General features: G+C 44.0%; 2 protein-coding genes across 7 annotated transcripts in view; one reads left to right on the plus strand and one right to left on the minus strand.

The window, feature by feature from the left end:
- The window catches only part of RALGPS1 (Ral GEF with PH domain and SH3 binding motif 1), a 423133-nt gene that overhangs the window by 361627 nt on the left and 39545 nt on the right, over nt 1-21961 (minus strand). The window contains exon 2 of one of the 6 annotated variants that reach the window (XM_075579011.1): nt 18368-18489. The exons of 4 other annotated variants lie outside the window; for them this stretch is intronic. The gene's annotated coding sequence lies outside the window, so the exon portion shown is untranslated. Of the gene's footprint in view, nt 1-5607; nt 5661-18367; nt 18490-21961 lie in introns of those variants that run through there. One more of the 6 variants, XM_075579012.1, reaches the window with a different exon arrangement.
- LOC142472162 (uncharacterized) lies at nt 5495-19964 on the plus strand. The gene is made up of 2 exons (XM_075579017.1): nt 5495-5763; nt 17854-19964. The coding sequence occupies exon 2, from the start codon at nt 17861-17863 to the stop codon at nt 18653-18655; it is 795 nt and encodes a 264-aa protein (XP_075435132.1). The 5' UTR covers nt 5495-5763; nt 17854-17860; the 3' UTR covers nt 18656-19964.

Raw genomic sequence — 21961 nt, forward strand, 5'->3', positions numbered from 1 at the left:
CCAGCATTGTAAGGTAATAAATCACAATCATGCATCAATGGAGATAGATGCTTTATCCTTCGTGATACATTGTTACATAGGAGAAAAGGCCAATAATCTGTCTGCTTTTGGGAATTCTGAAACTCCAAGCTCCTGATAATATATGCCGCCAGTAACCGTTATTTCACTTACTTCACCTTTTTAAAATGGGAATAAGAGGGGTGTTTTCCTAGAGCAGAGGACACAAGGATAATGTAGATAACTTTATTTAAGACAATAATAAAAAGCAATAAACACTTACAGGTAAGTAAGCAAACTTGGACAGTAGGACCCTCTGGGTCAAGTAGTGAGTGGTACAGTCCAGGGGAAACCCTTGTTTTAGCAAGCAATCGTGGTGGCCATCCACAGAAAGTCACTCCATATAGGGGTTCAGGTGTCCTGGATGAGCCTCCACAGGACCTCTGGTTAGCAAGCTGTACTTGAGATCTGAAGTGTAGCCCTACGCGTTTCGTCAGTTCAGACTTCAAGGGGCATTAACACTGCATTAATTAATACCCCTGAGGAAGTCTGAACTGACGAAACGCGTAGGGCTACACTGCAGATCTCAAGTAGAGCTTGCTAACCAGAGGTCGTGTGGAGGCTCATTCAGGACACCTGAAGCCCTATATGGAGTGACTTTCTGTGGATGGCCACCATGAGGGCTTGCTAAAACAAGGGCTTCCCCTGGACTGTACCACTCACTACCTGACCCAGGAGGGTCCTACTGTCTACGTTTGCTTACTTACCTGTAAGTGTTATTATCCTTGTGTCCTCTGCTTTGCCGAGAGTATCCTGCCCCTCCAGTGATGACCCGCCACATTTCTTAAGTTGGTTACTTGGAACAACCGAAATACCTCTATTGCTCACATAAAATGTGAGTATCAGCATCATATTTGTTACATTGATTTTTTTTTTATATCACAATGCCACACTATTTTCTGTTTTTTGTTCTCTTTTTTTATATTCACCTGGATGAGAGTGCGCGCTTTGGACTCCTCGGCAGCTACCTCTATACAGTGGATTTGGATCGAATCCACCCCATTGCTGCACCCATTACAGGACATTATATCTACTAAATGTAATATTTTAGGATTCATTATAATGTGATATACAGTATCGTGCGCTCGATCTCTCGCTCTTATTTGTGATTTCCAAGAGCACGGAAAAAAATTAAATGGCAGACACATGGTTGATGTAAGCCACTTGCTTTTGAAGGCGATTGCAAAGCCTTGCTAATTTCGAGGTGCAATCCCACACAGTTGCCCAGCTGAACTTCTTTAGGGGCCTCATACAGGGGCCGTATTTTCTTTCCTCTTATCAGAACCAAGGAGAAGTTCCTCCTACTTTTTTTTGTATACTGGTTGGAAACAAGGGGGTCCCCAAGCCAAATGCCATTCTTTTAAGATCCATGGGATCCCTGGTTTTCAAGGTACTTACCCAGTCAAGTTACCACAGGTTGAAATGTCCCCCAGGGGAAACAAAATGGCTGCCAAATCTGGGGCCAGTAGGAAGCTGCAACATCATTGGTTGTATCTTCCTACTGGATGGCCATTAACAGCACCTTTAAAAAGCAAAGGCAACTTTACCAGTAAGTAAATCAGTAAGGGCCCCCCCCCCCCCCGGAGCTGAAAATTGTGCGGTTCCGCTTTGGAGGACCCCAGAGTCAAAACTGTCTCAAGAAGTTTTGGGGCCTGGGCCAAGTGTAAAGTGCCCCAGCCCCCCACCAAGGTGACATTTAAAAACAAATACAGGCTGTTTTTTTACTGATCGTCATTTAAAACATTTATTGAAATTCTGCAAAAAAATACAACAAAACACAAACATTTTATTTATCTACACGTCTGTTTATATTTGCAAAGTCACAAATAACATCGGATTCGATTTTAGGAAGTATTTCCGATTCGATTGTCATCGAGAAAAGAGCGTTCACAATCTCGGGTGAAGCAGCAACAGCTCATCCTGAAGAAGTTTCAACTTTGAAAAAGATCTTTGGCCAATGCAGTTGGTGGCCGGAAATATTGACTCCAGATTATCATGAGTGAGGTGATACAGACTTCTATGGCTAAAGAAATATTCACCCGGCGCTCCCGTTAAGGTGTACAAAGGCTTGCTATGCTCAACACCACAAAACAGTGCACACTACTGCTCGATTGGTGCAAGTAGATTGAAGCAATACAAATGAATATAAATAAATATACACCAAAATAAAACCTTCAATACAGACACTGGTAGTATGCAGCTCAACCCTCACCGGAACTTCCTGGGTGGTCCTCCGTAGTAGAAAATCAGGGAGCGCAGAGAACCGGCGTACGCATGAAAAAAGACGAAACACACAATAGTGCAAACCTGTCTTGAAAATAATAGAGGTAAATGAGAATTGTAATTCTAATAGAGGTATATTAGTATTTTATCTGATAGTGTTAGGACCTGTGAACCGAGTCTGCCTTGATGTGGCTCGCAGGCTTACAATGCTTTGGCCAAAGGGTTAAACTAAATGACCCTTTTTGAAGAGAATATATAAGTATTTTACTGTGTATTTTTATCATATTGGATGTAGCATCGGGCTTCTCTGTCGCTTGTTGTATAGATTTGCCACGCTCAGTAGCTCTCCTTTTTGACACGTATATACATATATATATATTGTGGGGGCTCAGAGGTTCCTAAAATGAGCTTGCTGGGGTTCTGTGTGTTGTTTGTTAACTATAAACAGCTCCTAATGGTTAAACACTCACAATCCAAAAGGGCAAACATACAATAAGTCCCCCCAGGCAGTCTGTTGTCCAATGTACTAGAATATAGAGCCCACAGGTATGGTGTAAACTTACAGCCCAAAAAACGAGCAGACTTAGAAAAAAATAATATAGGAGATGAATATATACTGTGAATAACACAAAGGTAGGCAATGCGCTCCCTGACTTATATGGCGCCTGGACAGAATACTATTGTCATGTTGTTAAGTTTTTTGTTATGCGTTATTTTTTTTAATACATTTATGACAAATCAATTAAACTACCTTTTCCATTAAAAAAAAAAAAAAAAATATGTAGAAACATTATCTTTGCCTAAAACGTAAAAAACTTCATTACTCAACCACGGGTGCTAGTAATCCCTGGTCCTTCCTCATAATAAGGCCCAACATTACAACAAAAACAGAATGCAAAAGGAGGAGCCGTCCAATTCAAAAAATGTATCAAAACTGTAATTTATTAATACATGAAATATTTATTGGGGGGGGGGGGGGGAAAGGCCAATTTTCAACAATCTTTAATTATAATTTCCCATGGTATTTGAGTGCACATAAAATGTACAGACATTTAAAAAATCAAAGTGCATCAATCCTTAGGATAAATAATAAGTGATATAGTATTTATATCTGCGCCTATTTGCACTAATTGGTGAAAAAACACGAATTAATAATACTGTAGAACCCCCTTAGGTTCTGAGGTGCTGCTTCCCCGTGGTCTTTCAGGAAACTATGGACAAGAGCCGGAGCTACCAGGAGCCATATGGGAAATAAAGGAATGACATTATTTTCGTTGTGTTTTAATTATTGTTATGGCATGTTGGATGTTATCCGTATATCAATTCTGGTCCAGGTTGACTTCCATTCACCCTATACACTGTCTTGTATCAAATATAAGCACTTATTTTTATCATCAATATAGTTTAGAAATATATATTTCGCAGTCTCATTTAATTTAGAGGCTACAATAACAATCATTTGTTTTATTATCTTTTTTTTTTTTTTTAATGTTATCAGTATTACCCTATTTATTTTTAAATGCCTTTTGGTCCTTATTATGTTAGGACATTTTTAGGAGGAGTCTGAAAGTCAATAGGATGCAGTGTGTGTGTAGCCCCCTTTCCCCCTGTGTCAGGGCGACTATGTGTGCTGCTATACCTGTGTGGCAAACAGGAGGCCTGATCGTCCGCCACTGTGGAGCCTGAGGTGTATGTATATATACTAAACAGCGCCTCCACCTGAGAAGGATCCTCACATAGTAGGATAACCCCTCACAAGAGTATGGGAAACAGTATTTACTGGGAGGTAATAAACAAGGACATCAATAGGAACAGCAATAGACATATGTATACCAACCCGCAGAATATCCCCACAGTACTTGGGTGCAGGGGCACCATTGTCCCAGTGTCCAGAACCCATGACCTTTCCCACCCCCAAGTGTGAGACAGCGCTGCCCACGTGAATGTTGGTGCACTTATGCGGATACCTTCCCGGGCACTCCAGCCCCCGGGTGCAGCTGAACGGACAGTCTGCTCCAACGACACCTTCCGTCTCCGCGTGGGATAGTCTCCAGCAGGAGCATTGCACCATAGTCAGTCTCTGAACGTAGGTGGTCTGATCCCAGACCACAAGTTACACGTCAACGCGTGGGGTAGACGCTGTGTCCCCGATACTGCACAGCACATGAAAAAGGGTCCCAAACTATGGGCTTCCCTATACGGCTGCAGGTGCCTACTGTGAATCGGGGACTAACTGGGGCCTGCAGAGGAAAGCTGGCCTAGTCCCAGGGCTACTGGCACCTGGGACCCTACTTCCCTCTTCAGTACCCTACTTCCCTCTTCAGTATCCTGCTCCCAACTGACCAACTGCCCTAACTGTTATCACTGTTCTAACTTCAGCAGCCCTATTGGCTGCCTGGCAACATGTGAGGCTGCTGGGACTTTTAGTTCCCAGCGGATCTATGGATGTAATGGCCGCCGCTGGCATTATACCGCGCATGCATCAGGTGTACAAAGATGGCCGCCGCAACTCTAGATACTATCTGCGCATGCGCGCAACCAATATGGCGGCGTCCTCGGCGGAGCACCGGCGACCCGCTCACAATCTCCCTGCAGCAACCATACAGCCGTCCCCCTCACGCAGCTTGGAGGTAAGAGGGGGACCTGGCTACATATGTAATGTATTCTATGCCCTAAACATGGTAACTACGTTCGCAGAGCCGTTTCTGTTGCTGCTTTTTTGTGGCTTCCATCATTCTGAACAATGTCTCTACATCGGACCTCGATAAAGTTTACATCTTTTGTATCACGGCGCATGATGAGGTCATCGGACAGCAGGTTATTTAAAGATTGAACTTTCAAGTAGGAGTTCACATATACCCCTGAGGAAGCAGGTTTCCTGTGAAACGCGTAGGGCTGGGATACAAAAGCGTTAGAATCTTCTGCTCAACCAGACACTGGACCGGTACGCTCCTTGTTCCATCACACGACGGTACTACTCGCGGGCGACCCAACGCTCGTCGTTGCAGGTCGCCAGTGAGTAAATTATTATTATAACTAAATGTTTTTAAATAAATGAAGGAACTTTACACCTTCTTAAACTGCACTAAACACAGAGCACATTTCTATGTTTGCTACCGACAGAAATCCAAAGCATGAAAAGTTTGACCAAGCTCCATGCCAACCTGAAGCACAGTATCTACCAACAGAAGCAGGTCACCAACTCCAACAGCAGACTGTTGTTAGGGAACTTAGCAGCACTACGGGACCTGTATTACATGCAGGCAAAAGGTTGGAAGAGCGAAAAAGGAGATTTCATTATTTTGATCATTAGTTTTAAACACTGACCTATTCTTCAGCACGTCCCTTTCCTGGAGATTGCGGCATTACGTCAATCCAGTGTATCAAGAATTAGACCCCTGTAAGAAGTGCAGATTTAGTGTCTGTCCACAGATCAGGCAAGTCGGGGTTTCAAAGCCTAAAGAATCAGGATTTCTCCCCACGGTAAGTGTCTCTCCTGTTGCAGGTTGTGAAAGCGGATTTTTTTTTTTTTTTTTTACATTTCTAAGGCGCTGGAGAAACTTGCATTTAAAATTTGTTTTTTGTTTTTTCAAATTAAATGGATGAATCAGGACAACACAAAGGAAGTTTGAGAGAGAGGAAATTTGATAAATAGTTGGAAAAAGGGCCAGAAAAAATAAATATATGTATTTTTATAAAAAGTCTAGTAAATTGATCAGCAAAAAAAAGAGATGTATTGTAAAACTAAAAGATTAATCTATAATGCAGCTGCGTGTTAACTAGTGTGCTGCCAGAGGGTCCTCCAAAGGGTTAAAAAACAGCTCTTGACCACTGAATAGGGTGTGTGTGTGTGTGTGTGTGTGTGTGTGTGTGTGTGTGTGTGTGTGTGTGTGTGTGTGTGTGTGTGTGTGTGTGTGTGTGTGTGTATATATGTGTGTATGTGTGTATGTATGTGTGTGTGTACACACGCGTGCAACAGCGAAGACAAAATATTTCTCATTAGTATAAGAAAATTATCATCTTTACAGGTTAAGAAATTATCCTGCTGCTCCTATACAATTAACTTAACCTCTTCCACTGTAGAATTGAAAACAGAGCATGGTTATGTTATATACAGTTGTACACACTGATCACCTTTTATCATTATTACTGCAAGACATCTCCTCTTGGAAACACAATTTGCTGTGTGTGTTTCGTTCAGGAGAGGAGCGTTACAAATATTAAGGAGATTAAAAATGCCGTTCTCCGCAGAGCCCAGTGCAGTGTAACGGTTACCATGGTAACCCCAAAATGCTAGAGATTAAGGAAATCATGTTTATAACACTGGAATGTGCTAATGTTGCAATTGTGTTAGAAACCCTTATGCGTTACAGATCTGCTTTATGTGCGTCTGTGTTGTGCTGTGAAGGCGCGAGTCACATTTTGCCATAAAGCAAGGCTGCTACTTTAACTCAAGAGCACGATTCTGTGCCAACCGCACTGGGCGGAAACTTTAAATAACCCGGAAATAAGATGTGCCCGTCTGAAACGCGAAAATAAAATTAGGCTGAACACATTTGTGAAAGCCCCTAACCAGGCTTCATTCATTGTTTATTTATAACAGAATTGAAGCAGGGGGTCTCAGGAGCTGAACCCCATTAATTTCAGCTACGGGGAACCCCTGCTTCCCATGATACTTACCTCCCACAGGGGGTGCTGGTATCTCAGTGCTGTTTAACACGGGTGACACGGGCTAATAGGATGCCGCGGGACATTTAAATATCACCATTTGGTTAGGCTGCGGCCCCGCTGGCGCTGACCACGCTCATGCTTGAGAGCGGTGATGTCACCAACACTCTAAGCATGAGCGCCGGGTGTCTTGCCTATTTTGCAAGCACGGACAGGGGGCGTTGCGGGCAGGTTGAACGCGCTTCAATGTCAGTTTTTTTTTGTCTGCTCAAGTGCCGAGCTTGGGTGAGCACGCATGCCTGCGCACGAGCTCATCATCGCGTGAGCGGGGGCAATTTATATTGCAGGAACTAAACTCTGCAAGCGCCGTGCGCTCAGCGCTAGCGTGCACGCACCCTTGGGCACACACAGTTCCTTGCCTGCAGACATACCGGCACACCCTACAGAGGTAAGCATCTCTGGATGCAGAGGGTCCCCAGAGTGGAAATAAATACAGTTTAGCTCCAGAGACCCTCTGCTTCAATCCTAATTAAAAAAAAGCAATAAACAAAACCTGTTTTGCTGTATCTTGATGCCAAGAACTATCGATATTAATTTACAAAGTTAACCTCATACAGTGCATTTCATTCATGCTTGCTGTGATCTTTGGAGACATGTAAAAGGTATAATATATTATATAAACTCTGGTAACAGAAAGTACACCTATGTAAGGAATCACATTTCACTTTTCCTGGTGAAAGTGTAACATGATATGAAACGCAGTCATCTAAATCTTCAAGTATCCTCTATTTATATACAAGTTTAACATTGGATCTGAATGTGTGCAGTTTGAGCTTGCGTCATTTTAAATTTTTTTTATTTGTATGAACCTTTTACGAATAATACATACGAATAGTACATTTACAGAAATAGAACAACAAATCAGCGCCAAATAAAGTTAAAATTTAATATTTAAAGTATTTTCCTGATAAATATTTCAAATGTATACAAAACAGTTACATTTTGATGACAACCAGCAAAACAAACATACAAATGATGTGTTTGTATATTTAAGGACATGCCTCAGACATGCAGAATTTATACATAACAATCGTGCTCAAACGTAGTATCTTTCGATTAAATGTGTTTGTTTGTTTTTTTAGCCAGTAACCAGCGTCACACAGTCAGACCCAAAATGTCGAAAACAGCTGTCTCCGAGTATGTTTACTGGCTGTGCACTTTTTTTTTTTTTAACCCAGGCTGTGCAATACAGCAGGCATAAGCTTATAGAGGTCCATATTAACATGGATGAGAACTAAAGAGTGATGCACTGTGCTCATTTGCACGTCATTACCCAGAACCCCTGGCTACGGTGGAAACACTGTTTGCGAAGCGATGATGGGGAGGGACAGGGTTGCGGACCTGTCTGGGACATGCAGGTTGCAGCACGGGTGGTATTTGTGTTAAAAAAAAAAAAAAAACACAAAAACACATTGCTTTAATAAAATGTGAAATCCCCTATAGAAGTAAAAGATCAAGCATTGTGTGTGCTCCAGTTACAGCTTAAGGACAAGTTGGAGTTTCACCAATTTGGCAAATTTGTTGAATAAAATTACATTTTGTGCACAATTTTAGATTTTACCAGTTTTAGATAGGTTAGGAAAAATAGCAAACACCATAAGCACAGTAAAGGTTTTCACTGAGCATGTGACTGACCATTTTAGATCTAAAAAGACACAGAGATAGCGACGGATAAACCGTGGATCTCAAACAGACTTTTTACGGATTTCAGACCAACTGGAGTTATTTGAATGTACCAAATTCCTGACATTTTTCCGGGAAGCAATTTGTCTGAACATTGGAGTCCTTGAACTAACTAAACATAGGCCTCTTGTAGCTTGTGATACCTGTTACTGGAACAACATACTTCCATTAAAAATAAAATGTATTACATACACCTACACTTCTCCATTCAGCAAGTAGCTGAACCCCAAACATACACTAGAGGGCGCTCACACACAGCAGTAAGGCGAATTGAGACACAATGAGTGAGCTGCAGTAGATTTCGTGAGTACTGTAAATAAACCACAAGATACAATTTAACCACCCTGAAATAGAACTTGAAGTATTGCAAAATGACTGATATTAGTGTACACTTCTATAAATAGTGTGACAAACGGCTTACTCCGGGGCTCCGCCGTCTGTCCGGGACTGTTAGAACACGGTCTTTTAGGGTAGGTTAAATGATGAGACGTCACGTACTGTTCCTTTAAACAGGCTATGCCTGGTTTATTCAGTCCCAGGCACTGAGACTGCCACAGTTTAAACAGAAAACAAAGCCAAACAAAAAGCTGCTCGTCTGAGCGATAACTTAAACTTAGATGTCCCTGACTCAGAGTTGGAAGTGGCTTGTCCACTTCCACCAACAAAATAAGTACCTTTGCAGTATTTAGACAAACTAACAGAATGAATGAAGCGATTTGGGAAAGAGGCTTTCTCACCCCTCTGCAGTTCAGCAGCCTTCCAGGCTCTTGGGCGGGGCCCAGAGGAAACAGGAAACAGGTCTTATATACCTGAACTCTAATCAGCATGACAGGTGACAGAAAACAGGCAGCAGACAAACTGTGGAATGGAGTGCCTGTACCACGAGGCTGCCCTGTTCAGCTTAGACAGGACAGAAACTGTTCAGTATCCTGGGAGCCCTGTATATGGAGTTTATTACCAACCCCTGGTTTCTGTCACATATCCTCCCCCCCAGCTCAGACCTCGAGGGGTGAGCAACCATGGATATTAGGGAGTGCATCCTTGACAACCCGTCGGCATTGCCATGTTTGTGCCCCGACCTGTGTTCCACAGAAAATTTAAAGGGCTGTAGGCTTAGGAACCACCTGGTCACCCTAGCGTTCTTCTCCCTATTTTGACACATCCAGGTAAGGGGTGCATGATCTGTGACCAATCGGAACTTTCTCCCCAACAGATAATACTTGAGTGTCTCTACAGCCCACTTTATTGCGAGACACTCTTTCTCGACTATGGAGTAATTTTTCTCCTGGGGATTTAGTTTCCTACTTAAATAAAGGATGGGGTGCTCCTCCCCTTGAGACTCCTGGGAGAGTACCGCCCCCAGCCCTACCTCAGATGCGTCGGTTTGGACTACGAACTCTTTGGAGAAGTCCGGTGTGACCAACACTGGTTGGGCACAGAGAGCTTCTTTCAGGCTTCTAAAGGCCTGTTCGGCTTCGGGGGACCACTTTACCATTAGCGGTCCTCTTGCTTTTGTGAGGTCGGTTAGTGGGGTTGCCTTAGTTGCAAAATTGGGAATAAACCTCCTATAGTAGCCAATTAACCCCAAAAAGGTCCTTACTTGTTTTTTTGTGACTGGCCTTGGCCAATTTTGTATCGCCTCTACTTTGAGTGTTTGTGGTTTGAGTAACCCTCTACCAATAGAATACCCCAGATACTTGGCCTCCTCCAGACCAATAGTGCATTTAGCGGGGTTAGCAGTTAGTCCAGCAGACCGAACTGCGTCGAGCACAGCTTGGACCTTTGGAAGGTGGGACTGCCAATCTTCACTATGGATTACCACATCATCCAGGTAGGCGGCAGCGTACCGAACATGTGGTTTTAAAATTTTATCCATCATTCTTTGGAATGTGGCGGGAGCTCCATGTAAGCCAAAAGGCAACACCTTATATTGAAAGAGGCCATCTGGGGTTGAGAAGGCTGTTTTTTCTTTTGCCCTTTCTGTGAGGGGAACCTGCCAGTACCCTTTTGTTAGGTCTAGGGTTGTGAGATATCGGGCTTTGCCCAGTCTCTCTACAAGTTCATCCACCCTGGGCATAGGATAAGTATCAAATTTTGACACCGCGTTTAGTTTCCGGTAGTCATTACAAAACCTTGTTGTACCGTCTGGCTTTGGGACTAAAACTATAGGGCTGTTCCACCCACTTTGGGATTCCTCAATTACGCCTAGTTTTAGCATTTTTTTAACCTCTAAACTTATAGCCTCTCTCTTGGCCTCTGGGATTCGGTACGGTTTAAGGTTAACTCGGACCCCCGGTTCAGAGACTATGTCATGTTTAATTACGTTAGTTTTACCTGGCTGTGTAGAGAAGATTTCTTTGTTCCTTCTCACTAAACTCTGGACCTCTCGTTTCTGATGCACGGACAGTGTTTCAGCTATGCTAACCTCTGGGTCAGTTTCTTGATTCTCTGACGGACCTGGGGGTACTAGGGTTAACAAGACCTCTCTATCTTTCCAGGGCTTGAGTAGGTTTATATGGTAAATTTGCTCAGGTTTCCTCCTACCTGGCTGCCTTACCCTATAATTTACTTCTCCCACTCTTTCCAAGACCTCATATGGCCCATGCCATTTAGCAAGGAATTTACTCTCCACGGTGGGAACCAGAACTAGTACCCTATCACCTGGAAAAAAAATTCTGACCCTAGCACCCTTATTATACGTATTCCTTTGTGCTTCTTGAGCTTTCTCCATGTGTTCCCTCACTATGGGTAGTACTGCAGCAATGCGGTCCTGCATTTGGGCAACATGCTCTATTACACTTCTGTAAGGGGTAACCTCGTGTTCCCAAGTTTCTTTGGCTATATCCAGTAAGCCCCTTGGATGTCGGCCATACAATAGTTCAAACGGGGAGAAGCCTGTGGATGACTGGGGAACTTCCCTAATGGCAAATAACAGGTATGGTAACAAACAGTCCCAGTTTTTCCCATCCTTATCGACCGCCCGGCGTAACATGCTCTTTAAGGTTTTATTGAACCTTTCCACTAAACCATCTGTTTGTGGATGATAGACTGAGGTTCTGAGATGCTTGATTTTTAGGAGTTTACATAGCTCTTTTGTTACTTGGGACATAAATGGTGTTCCCTGGTCAGATAAGATCTCTTTAGGAATTCCGACCCGGGAAAACAGAAGTACTAACTCTTTTGCTATGTTTTTAGCAGAGGTGCTACGTAGGGGAACTGCCTCCGGATATCGGGTAGCATAATCTAATATTACCAATATATGCTGATGTCCCCTAGCAGACTTTATTAGGGGTCCTACTAGATCCATAGCAATCCGGTCAAATGGTACCTCTATTATGGGAAGGGGTACCAATGGGCTGCGGTATGCCTTGAACGGGGCGGTGATCTGACATTCTGGGCATGAGGAACAATAGTTTGTAATTTCTGCCAGAACCCCAGGCCAATAAAAGCTTCGGAGAACCTTTTCTTTTGTCTTTTCCACCCCTAGGTGTCCCCCCAATGGATGACTATGTGCGAGGTGTAATACTACGTTACGGAATGTCCGTGGTACCAACAATTGTTTAGTTGTAACTGATTTTCTTTTATCAACCCGATATACTAGGTCGTTCTCTACCTCGAAGTAGGGGTAAGCAAGTGACCTATCTGGTTGGCCATGAGTACTATTCTGGTCCCGTATATTTCCCCTTACTACCGCTAATGTGGGGTCCTCCCACTGGGCCTTCTTAAAACTCCCAGGACTGACCTCTAGGTCAGCGAGGGTCTTATCCTGTACTGGGGTGGTAAGTGCCTGATCAACATCTTGATTTGGGGTATTCCCTACCAAAGTAGTGATGGGGAAGGGAATTTCACAGCACTCCTCCTTTTCCCCTTTCTTATTTGGGCCCTTGTCAACCTCCATTTCTGAAAAAGGGAAAGGATTTGTTTCTTCTAACACTTCGTTATGGTCTGCTATTGAACTCTGGGCGCTATTCTGAGCTGGGGACCACATTTTTAGAAAATGGGGAAAGTCGGTCCCTATTAACACATCATGTGCCAGTTTGGGTACAACACCCACCTTGAAATCTAAAGAACCAAATTCTGTTTAAAAAAAAACATCAACAGTGGAATATTCATGATTATCCCCATGTATACAACAAATTGCCACTCTTTGTGAACTGTTTACCTGTTTCTGCTTAATGGGCAATAGGTATTCAGACACTAGTGTGACCATACTCCCAGAGTCAAGAAGTGCCCGAACCCTCTTACCATTAACCTTTACAAATGCCCACAGATGGTTATTCAAGGGGTCCTCTGGGCTAGGGCCCATACATTGGGACAACAGCGAATAAGGTTCCACGCTGTTGCATTGCATGGGCTCATCATTTAGTGGGCAGATTTTTGCTGTGTGGCCCCTCTCATGACAATTTACACATTTAGGTACATAGTCTGTGTCCCACTTAGAGCCTTTTCCCGGCTCCCCATGTTGGCTATTGCCCTTAGTGTGCGAACCACTGTTGCTGGTGCTGCGTGAAGGTGGTCGCCGCTCTTCAGCTCCCCTTAACCCCGGTACCCTTTTACCGTCTCTGGAAGAGTCCTGGAACCTCGGGTAGTGGGGTTGCTCCACGACTGGGGGTTGCGGGTGCTCTCCTGCTGCATTGTACCTTTCTACGAGGGCCACAAGCTCATCCGCATTGTGGGGGTCACTCCGACTGACCCAATGGCGTAAGGCAGAGGGAAGTTTCCTCAAGAACTGGTCCATGACCAACCGTTCCACGATGTGGCTTGCTGAGTTGATCTCGGGTTGTAGCCACTTCCGGGCGAGGTGGATGAGGTCATACATCTGGCTTCGGGTGGCTTTATCCATCGTGAAGGACCATGCGTGAAACCTTTGGGCGCGAACAGCCGTGGTTACGCCGAGGCGGGCGAGGATCTCGAACTTCAATTTTGCATAGACGTTAGCTTCGGCTGGCTCTAGATCAAAGTAAGCCTTCTGGGGTTCGCCGCTTAGGAAGGGTGCGATTAGACCAGCCCACTCAGCTTCTGGCCATCCCTCTCTCTGTGCCGTGCGTTCAAACGTGAGAAGATAGGCTTCCACATCATCCGAGGGTCCCATCTTCTGAAGGTAGTGGCTTGCCCTGGTCATTTTCGGAACTGGGGCTGCCGCTGCCAGTGGAAGGTTACTGATAGTCTCCCTCAGGATCTCGAGTTCCTGCTGTAAGCCCTGAGCGAACCGCTGTTGCTCCTCTTTCAGCAAGCGGTTTGTTTCTTGCTGGTTTGCATTCGCCTGTTGCAGGGCTTCATTCGCGTCTCTCTGGACAGCGACATTGCGTACCAGCGCACTCACCACGTCTTCCATCTTGTTTGGAGAGAGAGAAAAAAACCTTTTTTTTTTTTTTTTTTTTCTTTAAAGTTCTTTAACCCCCAGACCTTTTAGTGTTCTGCCCGCATTCTCCACCATATGTGACAAACGGCTTACTCCGGGGCTCCGCCGTCTGTCCGGGACTGTTAGAACACGGTCTTTTAGGGTAGGTTAAATGATGAGACGTCACGTACTGTTCCTTTAAACAGGCTATGCCTGGTTTATTCAGTCCCAGGCACTGAGACTGCCACAGTTTAAACAGAAAACAAAGCCAAACAAAAAGCTGCTCGTCTGAGCGATAACTTAAACTTAGATGTCCCTGACTCAGAGTTGGAAGTGGCTTGTCCACTTCCACCAACAAAATAAGTACCTTTGCAGTATTTAGACAAACTAACAGAATGAATGAAGCGATTTGGGAAATAGGCTTTCTCACCCCTCTGCAGTTCAGCAGCCTTCCAGGCTCTTGGGCGGGGCCCAGAGGAAACAGGAAACAGGTCTTATATACCTGAACTCTAATCAGCATGACAGGTGACAGAAAACAGGCAGCAGACAAACTGTGGAATGGAGTGCCTGTACCACGAGGCTGCCCTGTTCAGCTTAGACAGGACAGAAACTGTTCAGTATCCTGGGAGCCCTGTATATGGAGTTTATTACCAACCCCTGGTTTCTGTCACAATAGCTATGTATACAAGACCTAATGATAGTACAGTTTTAAGTGTCCTACTTGTGCTGTGCAATATGTTCATGTCATCTAATTAAAAGAAAATTCTTACATTATGTCAAATGAAAGACATAATATTATGGTTCCTAAAAATGTTTAGTACATTCCAGTGTATTATTTCAAAACATGTATTAATACTAAATGTTAATACCCAAAGGGGACATTACATTATTTCTGGAAAAAAAATAAAAAAAACTTGTGAATCTTCAATCCATTAATAAAATCCATGGATTACTCTCTGGGACAATTTCCTTAGCAAATGGTACCAGGCATGGCGTCCCCCCGTCTCCCTTGCTCTTTGTGCTCTCAATTGAACCCCTAGAGGGCCTTATTAGGGCTTAATCAGATCTAGCTGGCATTCGGATGGACAGGTATAAACAATACAGATCCCGTTGCTTAGCCTAACAAGTACTATGGGGATAATCCGTATATGCAGATCCAAAGAAACAAAAAGGATTGCACAAAGCACTCAATTACCCCACATAGAGATATAGCCAATATTATCGTGATAATGTTAAAAATTATCTTTCATGTTACTCATAGTTTAAAAAGTAGAGAGGGATAACTAGGTATAAAACCAAAAAAGTGCCCCATACTAAACAACTAAAAATAATGGTGTGGTCTCAAACGATATACTATGTTGCAATATGACCATTTAGTCTAAGGTAAGCCTCTTATTAGCTAGACAAACCTACCACGATGTAAGCGATCAAGCGGCCTCACGTCCCCGAGGAGGCCAATTCCCTTGAGGGAGTAGTGGTACCGCTGAGAAAGCGAAGAAGATGTTCATAATTACAGGAATTAACCCTAACCAGGAATCGTGCAGACTCTGGTGGTGCGGATACTATAAGTGGGGGGCTATAGGGTATGAGCATAACACTAGCGGGAAGCAAAGCTGCAGAAGACGGCATCATGATTTGTGCTCTAGGCCAGCACGAAATAAGGAAAAAAAAAAAAAAGATTAAAAATGGCAGGATAAAAATGGCGTACCTTTTGCTAAATGGTCATGTTGCAACATAGTATACAAAGTGAAAAGAAATTCAGGGCACTCAAACGTCGTCCGGGCAATCCTCAGATGGGAAAATTAAAAAAACAGGGTACCCAGGTATGGCACAGTAACAAAGGCTTTATTTAAAGCATAAGTGAGTGGTGCAGAATGACAGAATTACGCGTTTCACGCAACGGTTTGCGCTCTCTCAAGGAGTTCTTGAATGATTGGGCATATAGAAAATATCCTGGGTAGGAAAGATTATTTCTGTCAAAAGGAACCTACCCCCAAAAGGTATTACATTTCTTCAGTACCCTTCCAGTAGTCATCCCTGCCAAAGATTTGGAGGGCCTACAGCAGTAAATCTTCACGTTAACTTGGGGTGAGACGCGCCCCGGACTTTAAAAAAAAAAAATCTGCAATCCTACTATCATGCCTCCCAACTGCGGCAATTATTATTATGGAACTCAGGTAAGGCAGAGAGCGCATGGGTAGAGATAGAGCAACATGAATTAGAATCAGTAGATCTTGATTCTGGTCCCTGGTTATCCAATCCTAGTTGGCCCCACAGTCCCAGCCAACTTTCGGTTATCAAACACATACTAACTCTGTGGCATTCATCGAAATTAGGCTTAGTCCTACTGTTAAATGGATCCAGAAGAAAAAACGAATGGCGCACAGCCAGGGAGTCAGGTGTGGAATAAAAAAACTTTTTCTTTATTGCAGCATAGTAGGAGACAAATTCACCCCCTTGGGAGATACAGACAGGGACCTCCTATGCGTTTCGGACCAACGGGTCCTTTATCAAGGAGTAAATACTCCTTGATAAAGGACCCGTTGGTCCGAAACGCGTAGGAGGTCCCTGTCTGTATCTCCCAAGGGGGTGAATTTGTCTCCTACTATGCTGCAATAAAGAAAAAGTTTTTTTATTCCACACCTGTCTCCCTGGCTGTGCGCCATTCGTTTTTTCTACTGGACTTATCTGGATTCTGGATCCTACTTGGCTTGCACGCCGGCAGAGGAACCCTGGAGATGACGTGAGTGGGGCTTTTTGGTTTAGACTGTTATATTTAAGTCTGACTGTTGTCATTGTGATACTTACAAGTCTTCATTTGCCTACCCACTCCCACTGGTGTCTCCAGGGGCAACATTATTTTGTTATTGGATATAGTTGCTGCGGGTTTGAGCATCCCAACTCTCTATCTACTGTTAAATGGAGCATGACCGCCTTGTTTCGTAAACCCAGATTTTATGCCAGGTCTTCACCTTTTTAACCTATGGATAGCGAAGGGCTTGGACCAGGATAAGGAATCTTCGACAGGAATGGTGTTAACCCATTCGCAACACTTTCTGAAAAACATAACCGGTCCCCAAACGAGATATTCACATACCTCCAATTAAATACCAAGGCTCCAGATATCAACGTTATAAAAAAAAGAAAGTTGATTGCCGCATGTGATGCTTATGGAAAAGGTCACCTCATTCTTGAACGAGGCCTGCGATAAATTCTTTAGAGCCTGGGATCCGTGGCTGGTATATGCAAATGATCTGCATTTTAGGGCCTATTCTGCCCGTCTATAAAAAGCCTTGACGCTAGGCCCCCCTGGGGTGGCTGTGTGTGCTGTAAGGGAAGCTATTGGGCCGGGTATAACTCTCCTGGGGGAGAGAAGGCCGGCAAGATGGTTGGAGTCCCTTGGTCTTGTTACTATTGTTTGGATCCAAGAATGGACTTCGTGTTCACGTTTATTTGTCTCTCTCGTGTCCTGGCAGGGTTGTCTAATTTGAAGTGTTATGGCAGTGCTGGCTTGTATACTAATGTCAGTCATCAGTCAAAGGGGATTTAGTATGAAAGACACACTGGTAACAACGTGATTTGCTTCCTAACCCGGTTACAGATCACCCTTCTCCCCAGAAGTTGGCCAGTCCTGTTTAGGAAGTTAATCACTCACAGTATAGGGTTAACAAGCAAATCACAATATGACAAACCCAACCGAAGACTCCCATGAAATCTGATACATAAAACAAATGCTTTTGTATTGTTTAGACCTTACAACTTACAAAATCTATAACATTTGCAATATAATCAATCATGTTTATTTTTTTTACCATCTACAGAAAAAACATGCCAAGAACACAGAAAGATCCAAACATATACACAGTGACAATTCAGCAGACATACTGGATGACGGAATCCAGTGATGAGAAGATGCTACAGTTTGGGGCAATCTGCTTAAACAGAGTGGTCGAACAAGTCGACTACTACGATACGGATATGTATGATCTTGCCATGCAGAAAATGTGGCTCAGTAAAACGGATAAAGAATGGCAGTTGATTGCGGACCAGAGTCCTCCGGAAAGACGACCAGTAAAAAGTGATCCGAACCATTCTATTAAGAGCACTTTTGGTCGACACGGACTGGACACACAGAATGTGCACTCGGACGACACTAAAAGAGGCACGTCAAAAAGGAAAAAAGGGGCATCAGATTCTACAAGAAAACACAATCAAGAAGCTTCATGTATAGATCTGAACAGTAACCCGGATTGCCCTGGTCAGGAAGGCATTGCAACCGCAAGAGATACATTGGCCTGTTATGAGCTCATCAGGGAAAAGGAGATTCTTGCTCACCTGTCCCTTATGCTGCACATTGCTTTGACCGCCGAAGAAATTAAAAACAAGGCGATGGCCGACTTTTTACAGTTGGCTGGAATCCAACATTACGCCAGTTTCCACAACACCAAGCAAGTCATCTACAAAGTAAGGGACATTTACACAGTTACTATAAAAATGGACGGAACGACGTCAAGAAGTGTTGCAGTGATCTCTCTTGATGTGGATATCGAAAATATTACCCAAGGATTTAAAATAATGGAACAGTTGGCAAATGAATTGAAGCTTCAACTTCAAACAGAATAGTTTAATAATAAAAAAATATTTAAAAAAAAAAAGTGTGTCTTCCAAAAAAGGAGACAACAAAATATGAAGCAAGTTGGATCTGCAAACCTGAAAAAAAAATAAGCCATCGTATTAATGACTATTCAATTAATACTCTTTGTGCCATCTGCTCGTCGACCAATATGGGAAGTTGCCATGTATTGCTATGTTAAAATTCTCTTAAGAAGAAAAGATCACAAGTTTCCCAAAGGCTAACACTGTACGAATTATGTGAATTTCCTAATAAATAATGGTTCATGTTATGGACTATGAAGGTATGGCGTGTTCCCAATGTGCCAAGGGAGCGCACGTTCAGTCCTCCGGGGTTACTAGCAAGCCATGTATCCAGGACAATACTTAGCTAATCAGGTTGCCATGGTGAAAAATGATTCTGGGATAATTAGTTAGGCATGTGTTAATTTGACTGAGCCACCTGTGCTGAAGCAGGGATATCCTGAAAACCTGACCTGTTGGGGGGGGGGTGGGGGAGGGCTTGAGGACTGAATGTGAGTACCCCTGCACTGAGGGACTGACTTGTACTGATATGGAGCGATGTAGGATTTTCTATGCTATGGTTCACGTGCACACTGCACACACCAGGCTTTGTGGAAGTGCCTATATGTTTCTGTGTGTGTATATACAGTGTGTGTAACACTTCGTATTATGTAAGCATTCAATTCACAACTCAAGATTGCAAGCTGCATAACCATCAAAATAACACAAAACAGTGGCAAAGCCAATAATGTAAATAACATAAAGATAAGTTAATGGAAAGCTATAACAAATAAATAAGGATGTCTCTCCTAGTATTCAATCTCAAGATCAAATGGCTTATTTTGTAATATATATTCACATAGGACACGGAGCAATTTGAAAGAGTACAGTACGAAAAACTAGAAAGAACTTCTCTAAGGCCGAGATCATACCCAGCGCTGCCGCCGAGCAGCATCTCGATTATACCGGGGAGGGAGAGCAGAGGAGGCTTGGCGGAGGCACGGTCGCGAGCCGCTCGCCCTCATTGGCTGAACCGCTCACTTGACACGCTGTCGCGCAAAAACCAAAAAATGATCAATCTCTTCCCCAGCCGCCCACCTTGCAGTACGGAGCGCCGCGACAGACGCTTGCGGTATACGCAGTTTGATTGTATCTAAGGTAATTGTTTTGGTGTTGCGCGACTCCGCACGCGTTTTTGGGTATAATCACAGCCGAAGAGTCCAAAGCCGTGTGTGTGTGTGTGTGTGTGTGTGTGTGTGTGTGTGTGTGTGTGTGTGTGTGTGTGTGTGTGTGTGTGTGTGTGTGTGTGTGTGTGTGTGTGCACTACAAAAATCTCTCTTCATGCCCTTTCAGGGAATGTTTTTACATTAAAAAAACCGATGCTTTGTTCAGGAGATATTTGGGGGGATTGCGGCTTTAAACACACGATATGACAATATTGTGGTAACTCCGATGATGTAACTTGCATCTCATATTATCAGTGAATAAAGAAAAATGTGAAAAGCGCTAAAGTTTAAACAACAATGTGATATATCATAAATAATTACTTTAACATAAAGGTAGGCTGCCTGGTACCTACTGCTAGTACAAACAGATAACAACGTGAAAAAGAAAAAACCTGGCGCCAAAAGTTCAAATGGAAAGGCCTGTGATCCTCAAGGAATCTGCACACATGAAAAAGCAGGGTGAAAACACGCGATGGAATAACAGAGTCCTCTCGGCGCAGGAGGTAATCCTTGCAGAGTTTGAGCTCTGCTCCGCCGGTACTCACGCCGAAATCCCTTCAGAAGTACACCGGAACAGTGCCGGTGATGGAGGCTGGTATTCAGGGTGCACAGCACAACAGCACGTGTGGCCGGCCCCCCTCACTTCCTCCTCCTGGTTCACAGGCTGCCTCAGCGCGCCCGCGCGCGAGTGTGCCCGTACACTTAAAGGGACAGGGGCTGCGGTCTGATTGCCGGGAGCTACCAGAAATTGAAAGCTCTAGACCAAATGTCCAACATAAAAGTTCAATGCCAAACTCAGAGTGACTGTGACACCTGCCCTACGCGTTTCCTCAGAGGAAGTAGATTCACATCTATGAAACGCGTAGGGCAGGTGTTTTTTCTTTTTTCTTTTTTCTGCATCTCATACTGCTGATCAATGCACAACAATGCAAAGGCAGCTTCCATTATAGATCACAACGTGTGCTTAACAAAACAAGTTCTTATCAAAAGAAAATAGAAGTGTTATAAGTGAATAGAAGTTAGCAGGCCGACTTGATCTAGTCCTACCCAGCTTATATGTTGTATATGTATACTATATGGCAGCCAAAGGAGTTAACCAGCATAAAAGCCATTTGCCCTGCTTCTTGCTCGTGCCAGAAGACAGACTTCACCAGCGTGCCACCGGTGATCAGGACTGCGACCAGGCCACCCGATAACATGAACGTAATTGGAGGTGGCTCCATTGGAACGATGAACGCAATCTCTCCCATTATAGAATGACATACGCTGTGTCACATGGTCCGTAGAGTGACGGTCCTAGTGATGTTCATGGTACATCATGGTGGGCAAACAAAAGTATAAGTATTGCCCTGCTCAAGCAAAGAGGGGGTAGTATGTCCTGTGTGTTACAAGTATTAGGAGACAACCATTTTATAACCAGCTGTCAATACCTAGATGACAGCAGGGGCTGGGGCGAGTCCAAAATGTGTTATTCTCAGTCAGGGGTGTGCAAACTGGGGGGCAAAAGAATTTCTGGGGGGGGGGGGGGCGCGGCACTTACAGAGGCCACACGCTGTTCCCAAAAGGCATTGAAATAAAAGCCACCTAGGCTCCGGTGGCTCCTGGCAACACATCGCCCTGGCAACACATTGCCATGGCAACGCGGCGTCATTGGTCACGTTATGACTTAAGAACATCAGAGTCAAGGAAAGATGGGGGGCGCGAGCAGGCAGTGGGGCGCAGGGGGTAAACATTGGCGCACCCCTGTTCTAAGGGATGTTACCTGCTTCAATTTCTTCCACAGACCCAGGCCCTGCGGGTTACAGAAAGCACAGTATATCTTTTTTTTTATTTTTTAACATTACGTTAACTAAAATAAGTTGCGTCAGGAACAACCCTTAGCAGGGGTATCAGAACGCGCACTATGACGAGTAGCAAAAAACTTATTTCACCCTCATTGAAAGAGGGAGGCGGGGGAGAAAAAGAGGGAGGTGGGGGAGAAAAGAGGGAAGTGGGGGAGAAAAAGAGGGAGGCCGGGGAGAAAAAGAGGGAGGCGGGGGAGAAAAAGAGGGAGGCGGGGGAGAAAAAG

This window comes from Ascaphus truei, chromosome 21 (genome assembly GCF_040206685.1).
Source record: "Ascaphus truei isolate aAscTru1 chromosome 21, aAscTru1.hap1, whole genome shotgun sequence".
In the NCBI taxonomy this organism is placed as follows: Eukaryota; Metazoa; Chordata; class Amphibia; order Anura; family Ascaphidae; genus Ascaphus; species Ascaphus truei.